Source organism: Ambystoma mexicanum, chromosome 7q, assembly GCF_040938575.1.
Source record: "Ambystoma mexicanum isolate Mex_15411 chromosome 7q, UKY_AmexF1_1, whole genome shotgun sequence".
Classification (NCBI taxonomy): Eukaryota; Metazoa; Chordata; class Amphibia; order Caudata; family Ambystomatidae; genus Ambystoma; species Ambystoma mexicanum.
Genome location: NC_090941.1, coordinates 657,362,227 through 657,383,892, shown reverse-complemented (window position 1 = coordinate 657,383,892; position 21,666 = coordinate 657,362,227). Strand labels below are relative to the sequence as shown.

The following is a 21,666-nucleotide window of genomic DNA, read 5'->3' as shown; positions in this document are numbered from 1 at the left end:
AGTTCAGGCCCCTAACGGCAGAGAATTCACTGAACCACCGGCACTGTTGACAGCGGTGCATGTGATTCAGGGGTTCCCATTCCATGGAGTCCTTTGGGACTCCATGGAATGGGAACTTACTGCGGTAACACAGGGATATCAGGCACCGGTAACGGTAAGAGGAGTTTGTCGGTAACCTGCCAATAGTACCAAAAGGTTCCTGGCAAACTCCTAATGAGGGCCTACATCTTTGATCGGTTGGGCCGGTGCGATGCCTACATCCACCTGCTCAGATTAAGTCCTACAACTTCCCACTATCCTGCCCCAGCTGCAATACATTACTCTATTAACAGGTCTATATCATGGGCATAGCAACACATTCTCTCTTCCCAGATATACATATTCATTTTAATGTCGACGTGAGCTGCGGAGAGCATATCCCACTGCAATAAGAGACACAGACATGATGCAAAATTAAGTGTTGGTATAAATACTCTGTTCTGTGAAACCGCGAGTTGGATGCCCTCATGCTCCTCACATCTGTATGGCTGGCCTCTTATGTCTCTTCTTCTCTTTAATGAATTGTCTCTTCCCTGATCTAGGGCGCTATATAAAGCTAGCATGGGACAGCTAGCTTGGGAACAGCAATTGCACCAGAGCCAAAAATCAGTTGGACAACCAGCAACATGGACTAGTAACTGGCGACAAACCAGTGCGCTACACTGAATCGAGAGAAGATAACTGCACTGCATGGAATTCACTAGGCAACTGGTGCCAGCAGATCTTCTCTGTGCACTGAAAACTTCTCTGGTCTTCTTTGAGTGGCCATGCTGGTTGCGTGATGGCTCTATGCACTCTGAGGATTACACAGGGCCCACAACTGATGGCTTACTGCCATGAAGTTATTTAAAGCCAGTTGTCTCTTCAAGGCTTGATGATGCGAAAGGACCCTTCCTCCCTTACACTAGTAACATCCAATTATGATACCAGAACTTTTTATTTCTGATTTTGACATTTCAGATGCAACAGATGTACCTCAGGCACACACTGAATTCTATAATATATACCTCTTCTGCATTTGTTGACATTTACAAAAACAGAAAACACAGTGCATAGTTCATGTCAATGGCGCAAAAACATGTATTGTGTGCATAAAATACCAACATGTTTGGTCGGATAGGACACAAGTGCACACCTCTCTCACGAACATTGCAAGTATGAAACCAATGGCCAGCTCAGCTCTTCATCCTTCTGAGGCGGATACATTACTACCATTAAGTTGAGTGATAGTAACACCTAAAATTACAGCGCTTAGAAGTAGGACATATTCTGTATTGAATTATTGATCAATGCTGAGTAGGGGAAAGCTAGTACTTTCTTAATCAAGTAGCTTTTGTGTTATGCATTTATTTTATATAGTGCTCTGAGACAGTGGGCCTCATTATGAGTTGGACAGTGCGGAATTAACGTGTCAGTATTACCGTACAACGGCACGTTTCTGCACCGGCCAACTACAAGTTTGCCTGTGAGGTGGCAGAATGACCTCCAGCTAGAAACTGGAGATCATTATATCACCTTACTGGCAAACAATGCCGGTATTACAAGCACTGGTAATACCGGCGCCTGAATTACTGGCAGACTCCCCCATGGATTCCAGTGGGTCTCCATGGAATGGGGAGTTACCACCATCACCGGAAATTCCACGGGACCGAGTGTCTGTAACAGTAATACAGTTTGCTGATATCCTGGTGGATTTACCGCTAGGATACTGGCAAACTAGTGATGAGTGCCATTGACTCTATAGCGTCTTGACGCTTGGACTCTTAGGGATGTTTACTGCATCCACAAACAACTCACATGAGAGTTTATATTTCAATCCATTCTTGTAAACGGAATCAGCTTGCTCCGAAACGTCTTGAAGCTTGGCACCCGAAAAGAGACAACCATCTGATTTCTCCATCCGTCTGATTTTGCCATTTGTATTAATCACCAGCTGTTATGCGGCGTGTACCTGTATGTGCTACAGGTCGCTAGTGGGCAGCTGCGACTGCTGGGGAACTCTCGTGGGTGAATCAATAGAAAATGTGAGCCATTCGCGAATGATGAACTTCTTATTGGCTAGCACTGGATGACCATATCATTCATCTTTGCAACACCCTACATTTCCGTGTAATAGTGAAAGAAACGGGACAATCTCGCCTTTTTTGGTTCACTGTAGGGCAGTGGTCTTCAAAATGTGGTGCTGTCTGCCGCAGAGGTGGATTGGGGTGAAGGGTTGCAGGGGGGAGGTGGATACGAGGCTCTTCCAAAAGGGAGTACAGTGACTGATTTTGATAGAAAAATAAGCAGAAATGACATCTAGGGGGGCCCAGCAGCAATATTTCTACTCAAGGGGGAGGTTCGGCAATAACATTTTTACTCAAGGAGGCTCGACTTAAAAAAAGCTTAAATCCCACTGCTGCATGGGGCTTCAGGAAGGACTGGCAACTCTTCCTCGTGAGATGCCTGATCAAGTTACTGAGGGTGCTATCGGAAATAAACACTGACCCCCCTCGCACCCACCCTCGTGCTGCAAACAACAGTACTCACTCATTAAACATATAAGATTCTGAAATTAAATGATGTATGCAAGGAGCCAGGGGTGTGTACTTTCGAACAACAAAAAAAACAACTTCAATGCAGCCAACCACATTTTTCTGTCTCCCCAACATGGTAAAAAGTCAGCTTGTCTTTAGTTTTAAAAAAAGGCCCATGATAAAGAGAGATCAAGCAGACACCAGATCCCTTTGCAAAAGGAAATGAGTATTCCACCATGGCCCAAGAGTAAGCAGAGGTCACATCCAGGTGACTGCCACCACTACTTAGACAAATGAAAAAACGCGCTCTCACAAAGGGTGATGGATGGCTTATCAAAGTGATGACAAACAGGACAGTAGCTCTGAGTGATGAGACAAGCACATAACGATGAATGAAGAAGTTGATAATGTGATGTTCAGCAGGGCCGGGGAAGACACCGGCACATGTGCTGAAATCCTCTGAAAACGTATCATTCTAACTCTGATTGGATAATTAAATATTTTTTTAAAACTGGATATACCATGCGAGAGAAGGTGGCAGCTAGTGTCCAGCACTTGGAACCACAGGTAATTGCTTGCGCCTCTGAAGGAAGGACTTTATGCTATTGATGGAGGTATCGAGCCTTGCTGCAGAAAATGTAACTTATCCTCTGTCGGTTTCAAGGGTTTACTGTTGCAGTCGCCTAGTCTGTGCCCAAACAGATCCATGGTCTCCTTAGTGATCAGTTCTTCAGGTGTTCAAGGACAGCCCTGCTTTAAGTCCAAGAGTGCCAATCAAGTCTCTTGTGTGCGAGCAGCATCGGAGCCAATAGGAAAAATCACCAGCAGAAGGGCTGGCGTCTAAGAATTCTGAGAGTGGGTGTGATTTTCTCTGAAAAAGCACAACTTTACACCCTGACATAAACACCACATATTTCCAGTAGTACTAGTTGTAGATATCAACCGTGTTCTCTGCAGACCTCTGCTCAGTCTCTCTCTTCTCGGAAAGGTTATGGACTGAGTTCTCAGTTTTACAGGATTCTGGCACAGTGTGATATATTCTGGTCACCCCCCTCAGCAGAGTGGTGCAGTTGTTGCTGGTGACCAGGCGCTTGTTAATAACTCTTCCTGCAGGTATCATGCACTCTGACGCCACCGCTGGCAGATGGTAGCAACAGCAACAAAACTGGTAATGAAGCAATCCGCAGGCCCACTTCTAAAACTAGAACACATAGTATATGCAGCATCCCTAGGTACACCGGCTTTTGTATTTCTGTTTATGCTTTTTAAGTATTACTAACTGTCAGGGACATTTTTGTTTATATACTTAAATGCTGGTGAGGTGCCAACAGGCTGCAAAAATTGCTAGTAATCAAATTGTGTTCGTGCATGAAGTGACACAAACATTATTAAAATCTGAAATCAATTTAAGAATAACTCTAATTTCTAGGTTTTGAGCCTTTGTAGCGAAGTGAATTGGGGCAAATGGAAAGAAATGGCTATTCTATATGCATACTTCCTGTCAGAGGGTACCTTCTCCGTGATTGCTGGGCAATTTTGCAAGTGCAGTTATTAATATGGCTTTCACCCCCCCCCCAGTGAGGGGCGGACATGGCCGGTAATGTCACCCAAGGTAGGACCAAGCAAAGCGAGGGACTCGGCGGCAGCTTTCGGCCGTTACCGGCCATGTCCGCCCCCCACTTTGGGGATGAAAGCCATTCGCACCCCAGCATGTGCAGCAAATCTCCAGAGGAAAAACAAAAAGGAAAAAAGATGGCCGCTGCCATAGGGAAAAGGGACTAAATCCCTTTTCCATTTTGGTGAATGGAGGAGTGTTGGGGCCGGAGCAAACAGCTCTGGTTCAGCAGGTAGGTGGGGAGGGAGAGAGGGGGCGGGGAAGTGGTTGCGGTTATTTTGGGGTGCAGGGAGTCAACAGGGAGAGGCTCCCTGTTGCCTAACCACATTAAAAACAAACAAAACATGGTGCCACCCAGGGAAGAGCATCAGGTGGCTGGAAGAGCAGGCAGAGAATTTGTATTCTCCTCTGCTGTTCCAGCCATCTAATTGGCTAAACTATCTTCCGTGGGTGCAAATCCAATTTTCTTATCGTGGGAATGGACCTTGAGCAACGTCCCCACTTGCTAAGTGTGCCTCTGCCTTTGGGCGAACCCCTCACTTCTAATATGAGTCACATGGAATGCACTGAATGTTTCATTAGATCTACAAGTTACGGATGGCGAAATATTTGCGAATCACTGAAACATGCACATTATGCACTGGTTACATATTATACCTGAAACCAGATCTCTGGGTGAATCAGCCCCATGTCTTACAGATCTAACTATAATAGTGGTGTACTCAGTTCACACTCACGGTAGAGCCCATGGCCTTTAATAAGACTTCAATGGCGGCCGGCTGGTCACCCACCCAAAAGAAAACCATCTGGTGTGACCCGCTCTCGGCACTGAAAAGGTTCAGCGGTATGAGTGCCCCTTCTGGAAAGGTTCCTGCACATTTCAAGACATCCATACCAGTCCTCTCTGCTCCAGCTGCATCACGGCCAGAGGGCAATAAAGGGGAGCTCTATTTACACTTTGAGAAGTGCCCACGCCACCATTTCAGATGAAATGGAGGCGATCCATGGATCCAAGCACAACAAAAAGCAAACTTCACATCCATCAAGATTTTAGGATGCTTCCATTCATCAGTACAAAACACTAAATGTCTAACGGTTAACAAAATACCACAAATAATGATCAAAATAATAATATAATCAATTTTTATATTTAAAAAATCACAACCCCGACAAACGTAAGCATATACATAACTCACCATGTAAGAAAAGCGCAACAATACATAAAACAATCCATTGCACCAAAGTTCATACAATTGTGACTGTGGGAGCTCTCCATTGGTTTATAAAGTACACAACATATAAAGATGTGCCACCTATAAAGTGCAAAGGGCTGTGTCCTGTCAGTATAATCTAGGACACATCATCTGAACCTGATCGCATTACAGCCAATCAGATTCACAGAACAGCTTATTTTAAACATAATAGCAAAAATAATTAGATTAAATGCAATTCACAATAATAATCACACCACTTCTCAAGGCCTCAACTGCCACCAAGAGAGTGTTATTATTGAAAAACAGTGGCCCATTAACCCAGGGATGCTACATTAATAGCCATGTATAAGGCTGTTCACTTTTATGCATGTATTTATTTGTGTTTTTATAACGTGCCTAATATTCTAAGCGCGGATCTGGGATTCGGACCTCTGTTGCTCTGCGGGGGTCTTGTTTCCAAGACCAGCGCGTTGCCCCTGTGCTATCGTCTGTGCACTTTGATTGGAAGGAGCACATCCAATCATCATAGACCAGTTCTTCTAAATGCAGTTGCCTTAACAGGCCACCACAAAAGAACACGAAAAGCCTTTCAGACTGGACAGCCTTACCGTTAATAAATATATAGATATGTGTCGCCATCTTGTTCTTTTTCGCCAGCGTTGAGGAGGAATACCGGCAGCTGTAATATCCCGTGTCACCGGCTTCCGCCCGGCTGAGGGTCAGGCTGCTGCAGTAGTGCTTCCCTTTCCTCCCACAGGCGTACCTGACGATGCTCAACCTTTTGTTGCTATTATTGAATGCTTCAGGCAAAGTCCAGGCGTGGCGGGCGTCCCCCCTGGAAATGCAGACAAAAGGAAAAGAACCGTCAGGGGTCATTCTTTCCTGATCCCAAAACGCTGCAAGGCATTTCTGCCTCTCATTCAATATTAGATCTCGTTATTTGAGCACTTTTACAACATACTGTAATAGATGCCTTCAGGTCTGGCGTGCATTACAAATAAATAAACAAACAAACAGAGACATGAGGTGGTCAAACGCACAGACAATTAGGCTGGAGGATACATAGATAATATCTGATTTAAATATAGAGCTTCATGCTGTATTTCTCCTGCTCCCAAGCGCTATATTAATTGCTTTCATTACCCAACTCAATGGTAGTCCATTTTTGGACCTGCGAAGGATGAAGGGCCAAGTTAGGCCAGCCAGTATTAGACCGGACAGCCAGCCTGCACAAATGTCAGAAGCAAGCGCTTAGTGTGTGAACTATTCTCAGGGACTGTACTAGATAGTGAAGCAGGGGAGGAAATAGGGGTTCAACACCCTCTAACTGATCTAACTAATAGCCACATCCATCTGTTCTATGTCATTGGACCTCATTACGACGTTGGCGGTAGCCGTGCCGGTAATTACAAGGAGCTGGTACATCCCCATTGCCAGGAGTCGGTAATAATTACTCCCCATTCTCATTTGAGCCCGGGCTCAATGGGAATGGGGAGGTCGGATGCTCCGGCACCATTCGTAAATAGTGCCGGTGCATCCGACATGCTCGGCTCGCAGATGCCGGTATGCCCGCCAGGTCAGACCTGGCAGGCGGAAAGGCACCCGCCAGCAAAATTCATAGTTTGCCGGTCCCGTAGTAACGGTGTCGGTAGCTTACTGACGCCGTTACCACCGGACCGGCAAACTTGTAATGAAGCCCATTATCTTGAATATTGAAGGCTGCACCAAAATAAGACAATTTTATTTCAGCCGATTTTGGGAAGCCTTTAATGTTCAAAATACTTGAATTCCTCCAACTCCACCCTTTGAAATGGGGGTTTCCCCCGTTCAACCTCTCACCCACCCCAACCCTGCCTCATACTCAGACACACCTTTTCCCCAGCACCCCCTTACATACAAAAACACTCAAACACACACATGCAGACACACTCCTTCCTCCAGCCCCCTTCCCACCACAAAGACTGTCCTCTTTCATACACATAGGCATGCAAACACATACTTAACTGTAACCCGTCTCCCCCTGCCCATCTCGGTCAACCTGTCAGCCCCCGCACGCACTCGTGTGCGGCAGGTACGTGACAGTTAACATTTTGAAAGAGTGCTCTGAGCGTTCACAGTGGTCTTTCTAAATCCTTTTTTTAAATCGATTTTTTATTAAAAGGTCTTTTGAGCTAGAAGGCATCCAGCTGCTGCCAAACAAATACCTAATTCTAATTTATGGGTATCTGAAATGGTGACTGGAGGCCGATTGGGAGAAGCCTCCCTCCTGGCAAAGCTCTGCTTTTTTGATAGGTTCAAAAGTCCATGATGCAGAAGTGTCATTTCATCTAGGTTTGTGCCCACATCCCTGATAACCTACCACTATTACAGTCTTGCACAGTGGCCATTTCCCTTTCCGGTCTGTGGAGAAGCGACTTCCACTCTATTGTGCATGCCAAAGGGGAAAGGTGGTGCTGGAGGTAGCAGAACACTGTATCTGCTGTGCATATTGCACACGATATGATATGACTGGTTATTTATAACGCGCTTAATACCCAGAGGTTTCTAAGCGCCGACACGGGGATCAAACCTGTGTTGCTCCGTGTCGTCTGGCTTCGAAGGCGAGCAAGTTATTCCTGAGATATCCTCCTGAGACACTAAACAAAGTCCAATGCTTAAACTAATTAGATTTGCCTCATAATTTTGGTGCCCAGTCCGAGTTTCTACACTCCTGCTTGGGATCAATGGGCACAGTAGGAGACGTGCTGTCGGGCCCAAAACGGTGTTATGGCCCTTCCCCTGTCCGGCGAGTGTCCAATGTGGCAGGCTTTAAGGTTCACGGTGTGTCTTGAGATGGCTCTGCCACACTTCACCTTGATGATGGCTTCGATAACATTGTTATAGTGTAAGGGCAATTGAAAGTCACTTAACACGCCAAGGCTTAGAGAACAGAATCACCTGGGCTGAAGTCCATAGTGAAGTTCTAAGAGTGGTAGAGTCATATTAAAATATGTAGAGGTTCCACAAAATACTTTTGGGCACCCTGAGATAACGAGATGTCCACAGAGGCCACCGGACAACTAGATGGACTGGTGAAGGACAGATCAGTTGGAGATGGAGAGGTAGAGTCCTACTGAACTGAGAGCACCTACATAGAAACAGACTGTCATGTTGCTATTGAGAGCACTGGGACAATCACTGCTACAAAGTATTTCCTTAGCCTGCATTATTTTGCTATAAAATCACTTGTTTGTTCTTTTTTAGTTCATTTGTAAGCTATATAAAAATCTTCAATTTTATTATTTTTTAAAATGTATTTATTTCATTTGTTGGTAGTGCCCAAGACCCGGAGGTATCGGTTCCATGTCGTTTCATCGCTCGATGTTTTTCCTTGGGTTTATTTACCACAAATATTTGAATGAAAAAACCCATCGAATTTTTTTTTATTATTTTTGGGGTGGGTTTCCACATTTCGTTACATTTTTTATCTTTTCCCAAACACCCACATCCCATTTATATAATTTTCTAAACCCCAAAAAATAAAAATTGTTTTTTTTGTCGTGAAAAAATTTGCAGTAAAAACCCTGTCGAAAAAACGTCCCGCGATGAAAGGACGTTGTACCGAGGTATCACAGCGCTAAAGATGGTACATTCCAGTCAGATTATTTTGACACATTGGTTACAGAGTAGTGTCGGCGCACAGTTATCGTTTTAGGCAAAGCACTACAGGCAATGTTTTATGCATATTTGTTGAACAGTGCTATTTTGAGTTTTTTGCAGAACGCCTGGTAGGAGGGTTCTTCTTTGATGTTGGGTGGAAGGGTGTTCCATTTAGTACACAAAGCTCTTCAGGATGCCTGCATATAACCAAAAAGATGGGCTCCTCAAATATGCCATTGAAAGCCTGTATGTACTGATGAACATGTATGTTGTTTTGATGGTCAGGGAATGAACAGACAACGCAGGACTCAAAATATGTGGTACAAACACATATATTTAGAGCACACACAAGGCCTGGTTTTGGAGAGGACGGGGTCATTGAATGACACGTTTCTGAAGAAACCAAAGGGTGCAATGCCAGCTTAAGGACTGTAGTCTGTCAGTTCATCCCTCACTTCCCCTTGGGCTCCACATTCTGGGGAGTCAAATGCAAAGTCACCAGGACAATGGGGTCCTCTGCACATCTTTCTTGGGTAGGTTGCTGCTTCATACTATCTTTGTCTTGGTCAGGACGATGAGGTCTTTTGGAGCACCCTTCCACCTTCCCAGAACGAGGGGCCCTGGTTCACTTCAGATGGTGCCACACCTCATTCAGGCTTTTCCAGATCTCAGGGTGCCTGGGGAGCATCACGTGGTGAGCTATGTGGTGCCAGCAGATGATTCTGCCAGCACTGGTGGTCAGATGCCTTCTCCACGGATGCTTCTACATCCCCGCACTGTCCTGATCTCTCCTACTTTATCTGACTTTCCTTTGTCCTGCCCTTCATCCTCCGCGGACTCACACAGCTGTCATTGTCTCCTCCTTTCCCAAGACTTCGAGTGGCTTAGCAATCTCTGCGGTCTCTCTCCCCACCCTTCTGCCCTCTTTCCTTCTCCCTTTGCTTCATTTTCCTTTTCTTCCCCTTCCTTGACCCTCCTTATTCTCTCTTACGTCTTCTGCTTTCTACTCACTTCTCTAGATCTTCCTGCTCGTTTCAACCTCCCCGACATTTCCTCCTTCGATGCTATCCATCCACCCTGGTCCATTCACTCCTATGCACGGCCTTCACCTCCTTTCTGCTTGCTCTCCTCTCCACTCCTCACTCACTCTTTCCCTTTGCATCACATCACCACCACTTGCCTTCTTCCAACACTCACTCTTGGCTGTGGGTGGGTCCTGCTGCTGAAGAAGCGTGAACTGCCAGGTCTACGGATTGTGAACCGCACTCAGCTGTGGTGTTGGTTTTGCAAACGCTGGGATTTGTCCCCGCAAGTCTGAATTCTTTTCAACATGGGTTTTGCATTCTTTCACATTTGCATCCGAGCAAACTTACAAGAGGTGCATTCACCATTTTGAAGACTTGTTTTGGAGACTCAGATGGACAGTAGGGTTTTGGGCAGGCAAAGGCCTCTCACATGTGTCGGATTCCATAACTGGTTAGTAGGGCACAGCAGGGAAACTCCACATTGTAGAGATGGTATGGAGGTGCTGGGGAACCCTCTATATTCCTACTCCGTGCCCTAAATGAATTAGCAGATGGTGGCACCAAGCAAGCCTCTGTTGTGTCCACAACCTCATCTCCTAACCTAGAACATGTGACTTTGTCAGAGTGTGTACATATGGAAGTGCAATCATGTTGTCCTCTAAGAAAGACCTAGATAACTGGTGATCCTGAAAACCTTTATATTCTGTGAATCCATACGTGTACCGCTACCATTACGTGGCCCAACGTGGTGCCTTCCACCAACCTCCACCAACACGGCATGACTAACATCCTCAAGGAGCGCTACTTGTCAACAAATGGTAACCTCCCCCATGCATCTGAGGATTTGCATTACCTGCACATAAGATGGAGCGTCTGCTCTGCTTGGATCACATGCTCTTTGCCTTTAATATTCAGTTCCGGCGCTTTCAATTTTGACTCAGAACTAGACCCTAGAAAACAAATGAAGGCTAGTATTAGAAAACGCATTCCTCAGCTTGTTTATGAATGAAATTGTCTAATGCATTAGTGCTTAATCTGCAATGTATGCTACATTAGTATGTTCACATCTGTACAGTGTTACAACCAACAAAAGAAGAAGACATTGAAAATGTGAGGTTAACTGGCACATATACTTAATGATATACAGAAAAATGAGGATTGTAGCTGTTCAATGAAGAGAAAGCGACCAATTCAAAAAGCTCTTTCCTAATGAGGGTGAAACGCCTATGTGGTTGTCTGCATCATCTCTTGCACACATAAAGCTATGTACAAAATAGTGCTCCCCCATAAAACAAAAGACAATTTTCTGGAGTCGAAAGCATTCATTTGAGCTAATTTGCATACCCACAATGCAGTGCTCAGTGTCTCTGAACTAGAGGTGAACCTATGGTCACTGTAAATAGCTTTCACGGGCAGCAGAGACAGTATGGATACCGCTTCATAAAATGTATTTATTTAATTTATTTAATTTGTATATTCCGCTGCACACCCACAGGCCTCGGGGCACACACAAAACACTAAACAAGACAAACAGGACAAGTAGACAAACAAATCTGGGAGCAGTCAGCAGTCAAACCGTCAACAATATAGCGTTCATAACCCTGAACCTAGAACATCAGTCAGTCGAGCAGACACCTCATTCACAACTGAAAATTAAATAGTCTTCAGGGTTTCGCTTAATCTGAAATAGCGGACACATTTTTCTGAGGCCACAGTATCAAAGACTCTGCCACAGTATTTCTGAAGCTTAAACCATGGTTGATAAAGTTTATTGGCATCGTTAGAACTTAAGGTCCTTCTGATCGAGGCTTGGAAAGCTAAGGCGTAGCCTTGTCAGTCCTACCTTTGTGAACTAGTGTTAGAACATTGTGCAAGACCCGGTGCCTGGCAGGAAGCCAGTGGAGCGTCTTCCTGAAAGGGGTGATATGCTCTCTACTTTGCAAATCATAAATTGCCCTGATAGCACCATCCTGAATGGGTTGGAGCTTTTGAATGCTAGGTAACGTAGACACCGGCAAGAAGCCTATTACAATAGTCAAGTCATGAGTTAACAAAGGCAAGAACAGAACTGTTTTCTTTCAGAATTATATGACCTGATTTGCCATAAAGCTTTAAGAGTGTAATAACAGGAGGATCTTAAATATCTCACATGCCTCTGCATAGTCATTTAGGAGTCAAAGTATACACCTAATGCCTCAAAATGGTCAGCCACAGGAATGAGACAATTAGCAATCACAAATTGCTTATACATAGGATCGAGTTTTTGTAAATGGCCAGAACCAAGAATCAAACGCTCAATTTTACTGTTGTCAATGGCCAGAGAATTAGCTGCCATCCAAGCCTGAAAGGTAGAACACATGCATTTGATGCTCTCAGTATCAGTAGCATGGTCCTCTGTAAGTTGCACCAGAAATTGGGTGTCATCCACATAGTTTGTATAGATAACACGCTGCTCACCTAAGACATCAAGAAGGGGGCATGTATAGATGTTATAAAGTGTCAATGACAGGCATGAGCCCTGCGAGACACCACACCATAATAGAACAATATTCAACATGTTATCATCAGCAGAGACCCTGGCAGTATGATCACTCAAACATTTGTTAACACAAGCCGCTGCATCCTGGGAGAAATTAGCTACCTCCAAAACCCTATTAAAAAGTATGGTATGATCAACCAGGTCAAAGGCTGCTGAGAGGTCCTGTAACATAAGCAGAGCTGTATTCCTGCTTTCTATATTTAAGGACGAGCAATACGGTCTCCCTGCCCTGCTTTGCATGAAAACCTTACTGTCGTTGACCAGGAGGCTATTTGTGTGTTACCCTAGACAACCTATAGTAAATTATATGGCTTTTTACCATATTTTTCTCCCCAAAAACATGCTGTAAAATGCACCATTTCAACACATTACTTTCAAATATTTCTCGGAATAAAACACCCCACCCTCCAAGCTCACCTACATTATTTTAGGCTCCCTTTCTATGCTAAGTCAATCCTAGCAATTTGGGGTTATATTTAGGCCCCTCCACTGAAAATATTCACCAGCTGTGACTGACCATAAATCATTTAGAATACTGGTGCCCTAACAGGAGCTGCTAAACCCCTGCACCATCACCAAGAGCTGCCGCTGATCCACTCTGTATGCTGCAAACTTATCAGACCCGCAGTGGACAGCGGAATAAACATAGAAAATGGAGCAAATAAGAACTAGGTGTCGGAGAAGAGTTCTGCCTTCGCTGGCTCTAATCTTGAGACTTGAGGCGAGAGTGAGGAAAAACAAGGCCCCAGGTCAATTTACAAGGCATGAGCCAGATGGGGACTTTCAATGGCAAGGACCCTGTGTAGGGTAGATCCTCAAAGTAACAGGGATATAGTAAGTTGTGAGAGGAGACCGAGCACAAAGAGAAGCGGTTAACAGCTCAAGGCATGCAAGAGTTTAACAAGGAAGGACACCTCTCTGTAGGTGTGAGCTGCAGTATAAGGTGGCGAGCTGCAAACTATAAACTCAACGATAAACCCTAGTTTCCACCTACCAGATCTTTAGCCAGTGGTGGAGGCAGGGGAGATGTACCCCCATGGTTCCCTGTGCACCCTCCAGCCTCCCGCTGGTGCCCTATTATCGGTTGTATACTAATTGACCTAATTTAGAAGGTCAATTAGGACATATATGCGGGGGGAACCCCCCCACAACTCCTCACCCAATACAAAACCCCCTGCAACCACCCACCCAATCCCCTTATATTATTTATAATCCAAAATCAACCCAATACATAAATAAAATAACTAAAATAATATAAAGGTCAATTGGGCAGAATTTCAATTAGGACCACTATAATTAAGTCAATTGTGCAAAAGGTCAATTGTAAAAGGTCAATTTGGGTAATACCCTATTATCGGCCTCCACTCCCCCGGCACCAAAAGCTGCCTCTGCTACTGTCTTTAGCAATACAGAGCTTTACACCTTTCAAATAGTTCACTTTGCTCAGTCTGGAACATGCCCTACACCAATGCCAGGCAAGGTGAGTGGCACAAAGAACAGTGCAGAATTCACCAGAGCTGGATTTATAGCTCAAAATAGCCATACTGCTCTGGAAATCAGGGGTGCCATTAGCAAAGGTCCGTATCATAGCCGGTGGTGGTAAGTGATGCCTACCACCGGAGTTAGAACAATGCCCATGATAGAAGTAGAACACCTTTCACCGTAGGTGGTAATATTGCTATGCATCAGGGTTGTTGCTAGGTTTGTGAAAGATCTGGGGTACGTGAATGTCGGGACTGTCGGGACTCAGGGCTAGCCAGCCTTTTGGTTGTAGCCCCTGAGCTTCTATACAGGGCTACAACCAAAGGACACGAGACTTGAGCCATCCCAGCCCCCACTAGTGACACCTCTGCTGTGCCTGGTAAATGCATCCCTGCTTTTGGTCCTTACATTAGATTTCACCAGTAATCCCCAGAGCACAGAAAATGGTGCAGAAAAATGCTGTAAATACCAAAACTAAGATCAGCTGTGAGATGCTGATAAAAAAAGGGTGAAAACGTGAAAAGGCTGCTGCTCCCTTAAATCCAGATCATGCCGCTAATAAGGCATATATCGAGAGAGGAATCATTTGTGGTGCACGAACCCTACAACTACCACTAAAAGTAAAAATGTGTCCACAGACAATATTATTTATTGGCTGTGGCAAAGTTCTACCCAGACTAGAATTTTAGGAACATATGCGTTCTGCCAGTGATATTTTTTTTCCAGCGGAGGTATTTCTCTTTGGCAGTAAATTCCTGGATTAATGTCAGAGCAGAAACGTACCACTGGCATCATTCCCTGTGCAATAGGCCCCTGGGGTTTCCTTACAGGTGTCTTATATCAACACAATGCCTCATTTAGAGATCAACGACCCACTGCGCCAGGTTTTCCAGTTTCCCAGTGTCTTTAGTGGGTTATCTGTATAGGCTATGACGAAAAAGGCCTTTCACACATGCCGAAGCGTGGTTTGGCAAGAAAGAGAATAGGACTCTTGCGGCAAAACAGTATGCCTAAATGTGTATACTTGGACTGTGACAAACGCGTCTCCCTCTGCTGCAGCCCACGGCCCTCTTCTCAGTCGCAACTCTTCACCGTTCGCATCAACTTCCAAGCACACCCACTGCCCTAAACACCCTGACAAGCCAGACGTTTCAGGGACCTCTTCTGGAAACAAAATGCCTGTGGTGTACAAATCACTATCCACCTTGAAAACACCCACACAGAATCCAATTGCTCCTGGCTCTGCATGCATCTACAGTAGCACACCTGGGGGCTCATTACGGGTTGGGCTGTATTTAAGTGGTAATCCAATCATCTGGACTGAAACTTGAGTTTAGTAAACTTTCTAATTAATGCAGAAAAGTAATCATTCATGCCAAGGCCAACTCTTTCAACACAAGAATTGCAAATAATATAGGATATGATATGATTGGTTATTTATAACGCACTTCTTACCCAGAGGTTTCTAAGCGCAGACCCAGGGATCGAACCTGTGGTGCTCTGTGTCGTCCAAGGCGAGCACGTTTCCCCTGAGCTATCCTCCCGAGTCCAACTCCAAAGAAATCTTCACCATCTTCAGGGAACTGGAAACTCCTGCCCCATCCCCCCAGGCCATAGCCACAAGTTAGACACCCTCTACAACAGACTACGAGCCAACCAACTCCACCCTCCCCTCCCCTCCCTAAACCCGTCCACTCACCCGCCTCAAACCATTAGGCCACCAACTCACCACACTTCTCATTCAGGGAGGTCAATGAAACGGAAGTCATCTCGCTCATGAAGAACACTAAACCATCCTTGTGCAAAGGGGTTATATGCTCTGCCACCCTCTTCAAAGAGTGTGAAGACACACTTGCACCCTTCCTCACTGCATTCATCAATGCCTGCTTTGCCTCAGGATCTGTCCCATCTAGCTTAAAGGAAGCGTGGGCATGCCCCCTCATAAAATAAAACTCACTAGACCCTACCAACCCTAACAACTACAGACCCATACCCAGAGTGTCCTTCTTCCAAAAAATTCTGGTCTTACTAAAAGTTCTGGACAAAGCAGTCTACCTACAAGTCTACCTACAAGTCCAGCACTCCATAGAATCCTTGGCTCCCGACAATCTGGCTTCCGTCCTGGTCACAGTAACGAAACTGCCCTGCTAGATGTCAAAAACCAAATTGACGACATTAAAGACATGGCAAACCCACCTTACTCCTCCTGCTAGACCTCTTGGTCGCCTTTGACTTGGTGGACCACAAGCTGCTCTGTCAACAGCGCTCCTCCTCAGCCCACTTCTCCCCCAATGCCATCACCTGGATCTCCTCCTTCCTTCAAGGCAGAGCCATTTGGGTCTTCTGTGACCAGGTTTTTGTGAAACCAGCCACCATTCAATTCCGAGTCCCACAGGGCTCTTGCCTGTGCCTCACGCTATACAACATTTTCACCAGACCTCTCTTCAACACACTTGATTCGCTCGGCATCATGTACACTAACTGCGCTGATGATACTCTAGTTCTCCTTCATCTGTCCGGTGACTATGATACGGATGTCAAAACCCTTAACTCCACCTACTTCCATCATCCACACTTGGATGGCGGAAAACTGGCATTGCCTAAATGGGGAAAAGACAAAACTACTGCTGCTAGGACCACAGACTCACTGAAAAAACTTGACAACCGATACTCATCCTTCAATATTGACAACACCATCATCCCAGTTTCCCAGGCAGTCAAAACACTTGGGGTCTACCTAGACGCTAACCTAACCATGACCAGACAAGTCAGTGCCATTACCTCCTCAGCAGCCTATTACACAAAACTTCTAAATTCAGTCAGGCATTCCTCTCTGCCACAAACTGTCTGTCCATCGCTAGAGCCCTAATCAGCTCCAGACTGGATTATTGTAACGTCCTCTTTATGGGCCCTCGACTAAAAACCTTGACAAACTTCAAACCATCCAAAACAACGCCCTTCGCGCCGCCATAAGCATCCCTAAAAGGGAACACATCCCCGCAGCCAGACAACAAGCCCACTGGCTGCCCGTCCATGAACATGTCCTCTTTAAAACTCTTGCCCTTAGCCACAAATGAATCCATCGTACAGCCCTGCCCTACCTCTCTTTGAGAGTTAACATACCCACCACCCACAGACCTACAAGAATACCCTATGTGTTGCCTGTACCCATAGTAAAACGTACCAGAGGAGGGGGTGTAAGCCTCCCATTCATCGCTGCCAGGCAATGGAACTCCCTCCCACTCGCCCTCAGATCAGAACCCTCACCCCTCGCATTTCGCAACGCGATTAACAGACTATTCGCCTAAACCTCGAATGTAATCCAGTAAAGTTCCCCAGGGCTAGCCATATGTGTACTTAGGCTATAACAGATATATGTAATGTGCTATGTAATGATATGCTACACACTATGTAACCCTGTGCAGCCCGTTTATATAGTAGGTCACACCCAATATTTTTTGTTTTCGGGGGATCCGTGTTGTAGTAGGGTGGGGCCAGTATGAGGTAAATATGAAGCACAGATTACCCTTGTCTCCTGTTTGTTAGCAAAGTGTAGACCAAACACTATGATCTATAAGTGACTTGTATCATTATACAATACCCAGACTTAGACGCTCTTATGGTTATATCCAGGAAACGTATTGGTTAATTTATTTTTCAACAGTGGTTTCCTTGTTATAGCATTTCATGTATAAAAACATAATCAACGACATAATAATATAATACAGTGCAGCCTATCGCTTTCCATTTAACACATCATGTACAATTAAGTACTCATCCGTGCAACTGTAACTAAGCCGATTTCCATGTAATAGCGCCACGATGGCTCTCGGCTGTTGTGTGCGCTTTATAAATGCAAATAAATAAATACATTCCACTGGAATACTGCCCAACGGAATTACTGTTTCCGCCATTTGGTTTGGCGGATTTACTGCTGGATTAGAAGTGGTGGCGGCGGTGTTAATCCCTATTCATTTGGAGTCCATAGGATTCCATGGGAAATTGCGGCAGTAATTCCGTCTGTGGTAATTCCACCAATTTTGCGGCGGAAAGAGGGAGGAGTTGCCGCCAGCATTATGCTGGAGGTAAATCACCCACTACATGGCTAAAGTGGTAGTATGGCAGAGTGGGAAAAGTGGTGGTAATTCCGTTACAGCCACTTTTTTCCTGCACCACCATACTCGTAGTGAGCCCCCAACCAGCTAATGTTTTTCCCCTTCAGATCCATGCGAATGGCAGCTGAGTGGGCTTAAATCCCAATAGCATGGCATTTGCTGCTTCGTACTTAAACTTTTGCTCCAGTGCGCTTGATGTCACCTGTCTGCGCTTCCCTAATCTTGACAGATACGTGCACCCACTCCAGGGGTCGAAGTGTGCGAAGTTGGGAGCGGCGTTCCTCTACTTTTTTAAATTAAGTTTGACTGTTCCTATACTTTTACATTTGAAATAAACCTTTGGGGTGTGTGGGGAGGGGGCAGGCCAGCAAGGAACATTTCCACTGCTCCTCTTCATACACTTTCGACCACTGACTCACTGCAAAATATACGGCATTCGTGATGTATTTTTTTCTGCAAACAATGAAATGGGAAGATATCCAGCACATGGGCCCTTTGAGGGCTGTTCCCCTGATTTATTAGGGAGAGGGCAACAGCGCAGGCCTGTCCCCAGAAGGACTCTAGTCTGCACATAACCTGCTAAAATCTTTGCATATGCATGGAATGTGCGTCCCATCCACTGCGTGTGCAGTGAGTGAGATGGAGGTGCGGCACGCGTGCAGTGCACTTCACTTTCATTGCTGGAGTGAGAATCAGCTATCCACAGACATCAGAGGCGAGCGCTTCACTCTCAGAGGTATCTGTACAACAAAAAGAAAGTGTGGCCGTAACCTGTTGCAGGTTACACAACCTACAAATAAATAATTGCTAGTTAGGTAACTTTATATTAAATATGTTCTCGGAATGAAAATGCAACAAATTATTAAGTGTGTTCAAAGGGGGACACGTAATAATATTCTTGTTCTCTAGGTGCTTAGCAATACAATGCACATGTGCATGCATTAAGCTTGAAGCATGGGGTAAACAATGCACTGTTCTGTATAGCAGTGTCTTCACGGAGGCAACACCTCTGACTGGGAAGCATGGACTCTACTGACATTTTCCCTGCCTTTCTTTATGAAGGGGAGCTATTCCTGCCGCAACCCGCAGGACACACTCTTGACACGAGCTCTTTCGAGGGGTCAGGGTTACAGAAGGAAGATTCATTTATCACAATGTCTGTCATACAGAGGCCAAGAGAAGGCTGACCGTACACTGACCTTTGCTGTATCTGCTCCTTGAGGGGGGAGGGGGGAGAAAGCGCACGTGTGTCTCAGTTCTCAGTACTTGCTTATTCCTGGAAGGGCTAGTGAGGCACCACCGAAAACATGCCAGCACATTTGAGGAGTGAGTAAACAAGTGAGTGAGAGAATGAGTAAGTGATTGAGTAAAAGCATGAGAGATGCAGGCAGTGCATTTTCTAGCCTACTTGGTGCCCAGGGTGAAACACTAGAAAGCGCCCCATCTGCTCTTTCAACCCCCCACCCCCTGACTGGCACACGTTACTCCCAAACTACACCTCTGTGTTGCGCCACAAAACCCCTCCTCAATATACACAAATCATTGCTATGCAAATGAATCTGGTTTCATTACATTGTATTTAAGTACTTTACAGTAGAAATCTAATGTGAAAACACATCTATTGCAGCCCAATTCAATGGTTCTTGTCACCTGCTCTTAGGGAAGGCCTTGCCTGAATGCAGTTTCAAACTGTCCCCACTGGCACACTACAGTGTGACCAGCCTGTCGGGGTATGAGGGCCCACTGACCACCAGCCCTGTGTTGCAGGAGTTCTGTTCGTAGCCCTTCATTTGTATTTCGCAAAAAGCCTATACTAGACTAACCATATGAATTATTTTCTGATAGAAGGTTATCATTCCAAGGTGGATAGTCTGGTACACTCATATGGTACTCTTTCAAAATTCCTCTATGAGAGTGGGAAAGGGGACAAATAGCACCCATGAGTGTTTCTGTTTGCTTTGCATTAAATCACACAGCATTTCAGGAATATAACAGTGATCAGAGATCTCTATATTTGATAAACAAGTCTAGCACACTGCAATTACAACCCACACTATAAAGGAATACAAAGGACAGACAGTTTCACAAAGGAAAGGGATACACTCTGGATACTGTCAGGAGGGAAGTTTGTAAAGCAATCAGTCTTACTGCTCAAAGTTATTTGGTTTCAACACCAAAGGGGCAAATGGTTGCAACTGTCTCTAGGGGTCTTTAGAGAAGGACCAGGGGGGCAGAACCACAATATACATAGTGCTGATGAAATTATTGGTGCTCCACAGCTTCGAGGAAGTTCCAAGGCCGCTTCGCAGCCCATGAGACAGAGTTAGTGGCGGGAGACAGCTGTGGGTACCAGGCAGCAGGCAATTCGACAAGCGAGGTAGGACTGATGTCTGCAGGCTGTCCGGCGCAGCAGCTCGGGGCCAAGAATTGTTGTCTCTGTGCTGGTTGGCAGATCTGGAATGCTGGTCGAGGCGTCTCCGACGGCTCTGGTGACTGCGGCATGACAACAGTCAGCAGTGCAGCCGGATAAGGTTCGAGGACTCGACTGTCTCAAAATTGTCCTTACAAAGACGGACGCTGGATGATGCTTGTGTGGCACTCCTCTTAGCTTCTTTGCAGGGCTTGTGTCCTTTCAAGGTGGACGGCCCAAAGCTCAGGAGGGTGTTAGCAGGCAACGCCCTTGTCCAGAGACTCTCTGACACTTCCCACCTAGGAAACTTGCTGTCAGAAACTAGCAGGGCACGCTGCGTACTTGCTGGGTACCGGTTCTGCAGCTGCTGGACGGGTCCTCTAAGTCTGGTATCTCCCTCTGTTCCCTGGGAGATGTTTAGGGGAGGGATCTTGCTTCCCTCTTGGAACTCCTGGCCTTCCTTCACTAGCAGAAGATGTAAAGTAGACTGTACCTTCAGCTCGGGTCCAAATGAGTCCTTCTTCTTACTCCTTGCAAGGTCTTCAGATGATCTGATCAATGATGGGCTAAGCCCTCTTTTAAAGCCAACCGGGGCCCAGGAATTGGTGTAGGCCAAGCCTAACTTAAGTGAGCCAATCCTGGGTCTCCACCAAGAATCTTCAGTGATGCTTCAGGTCAGAATCAGAGTGCTTGGCAACAAACGGGAAGGATGACAACATATACTTCTAAGTCCCACCCAACGTTCTGTCTGCTGTACATCGAAGTGTCTCCCTAATTAACTGAACCCTATGCAGCGCTTGATCACAACATGGGCCTCCTTTGAAGTAGGGGGTTGGAAGCAGACTTTCATCTCCTACAATTCCCATACTTCCCTGCTCTGAAAGGAGTGGTTCCAGACAGGACATTCACTGCCCTTTCATATCAAGGAGGGGTGTTAGTACCAAGTTGACACATTGCAATACAAAGAGGTGTTGGTGTCTGGTCTCCATTGTCACTTGCTGCACCCAGGCCTTCCCTGGGGCCTGCTAATTAACATTCTTCAGTATTCACTTCCACCAGCAAGGTTTGACAA

The 21,666-nt window shown here is 45.6% G+C and overlaps 1 protein-coding gene across 1 annotated transcript in view; it reads right to left on the bottom strand.

Moving 5' to 3' along the window:
- The window catches only part of FLT1 (fms related receptor tyrosine kinase 1), a 577,293-nt gene that overhangs the window by 500,182 nt on the left and 55,445 nt on the right, over positions 1–21,666 (bottom strand). Inside the window, exons 2-3 of the mRNA XM_069639312.1 lie at positions 10,902–10,998; positions 5,993–6,219 (exon numbers count right to left, since the gene is read on the bottom strand). Coding sequence (XP_069495413.1) covers positions 5,993–6,219; positions 10,902–10,998 — 324 coding nt within the window. The remainder of the gene's footprint in view (positions 1–5,992; positions 6,220–10,901; positions 10,999–21,666) is intronic.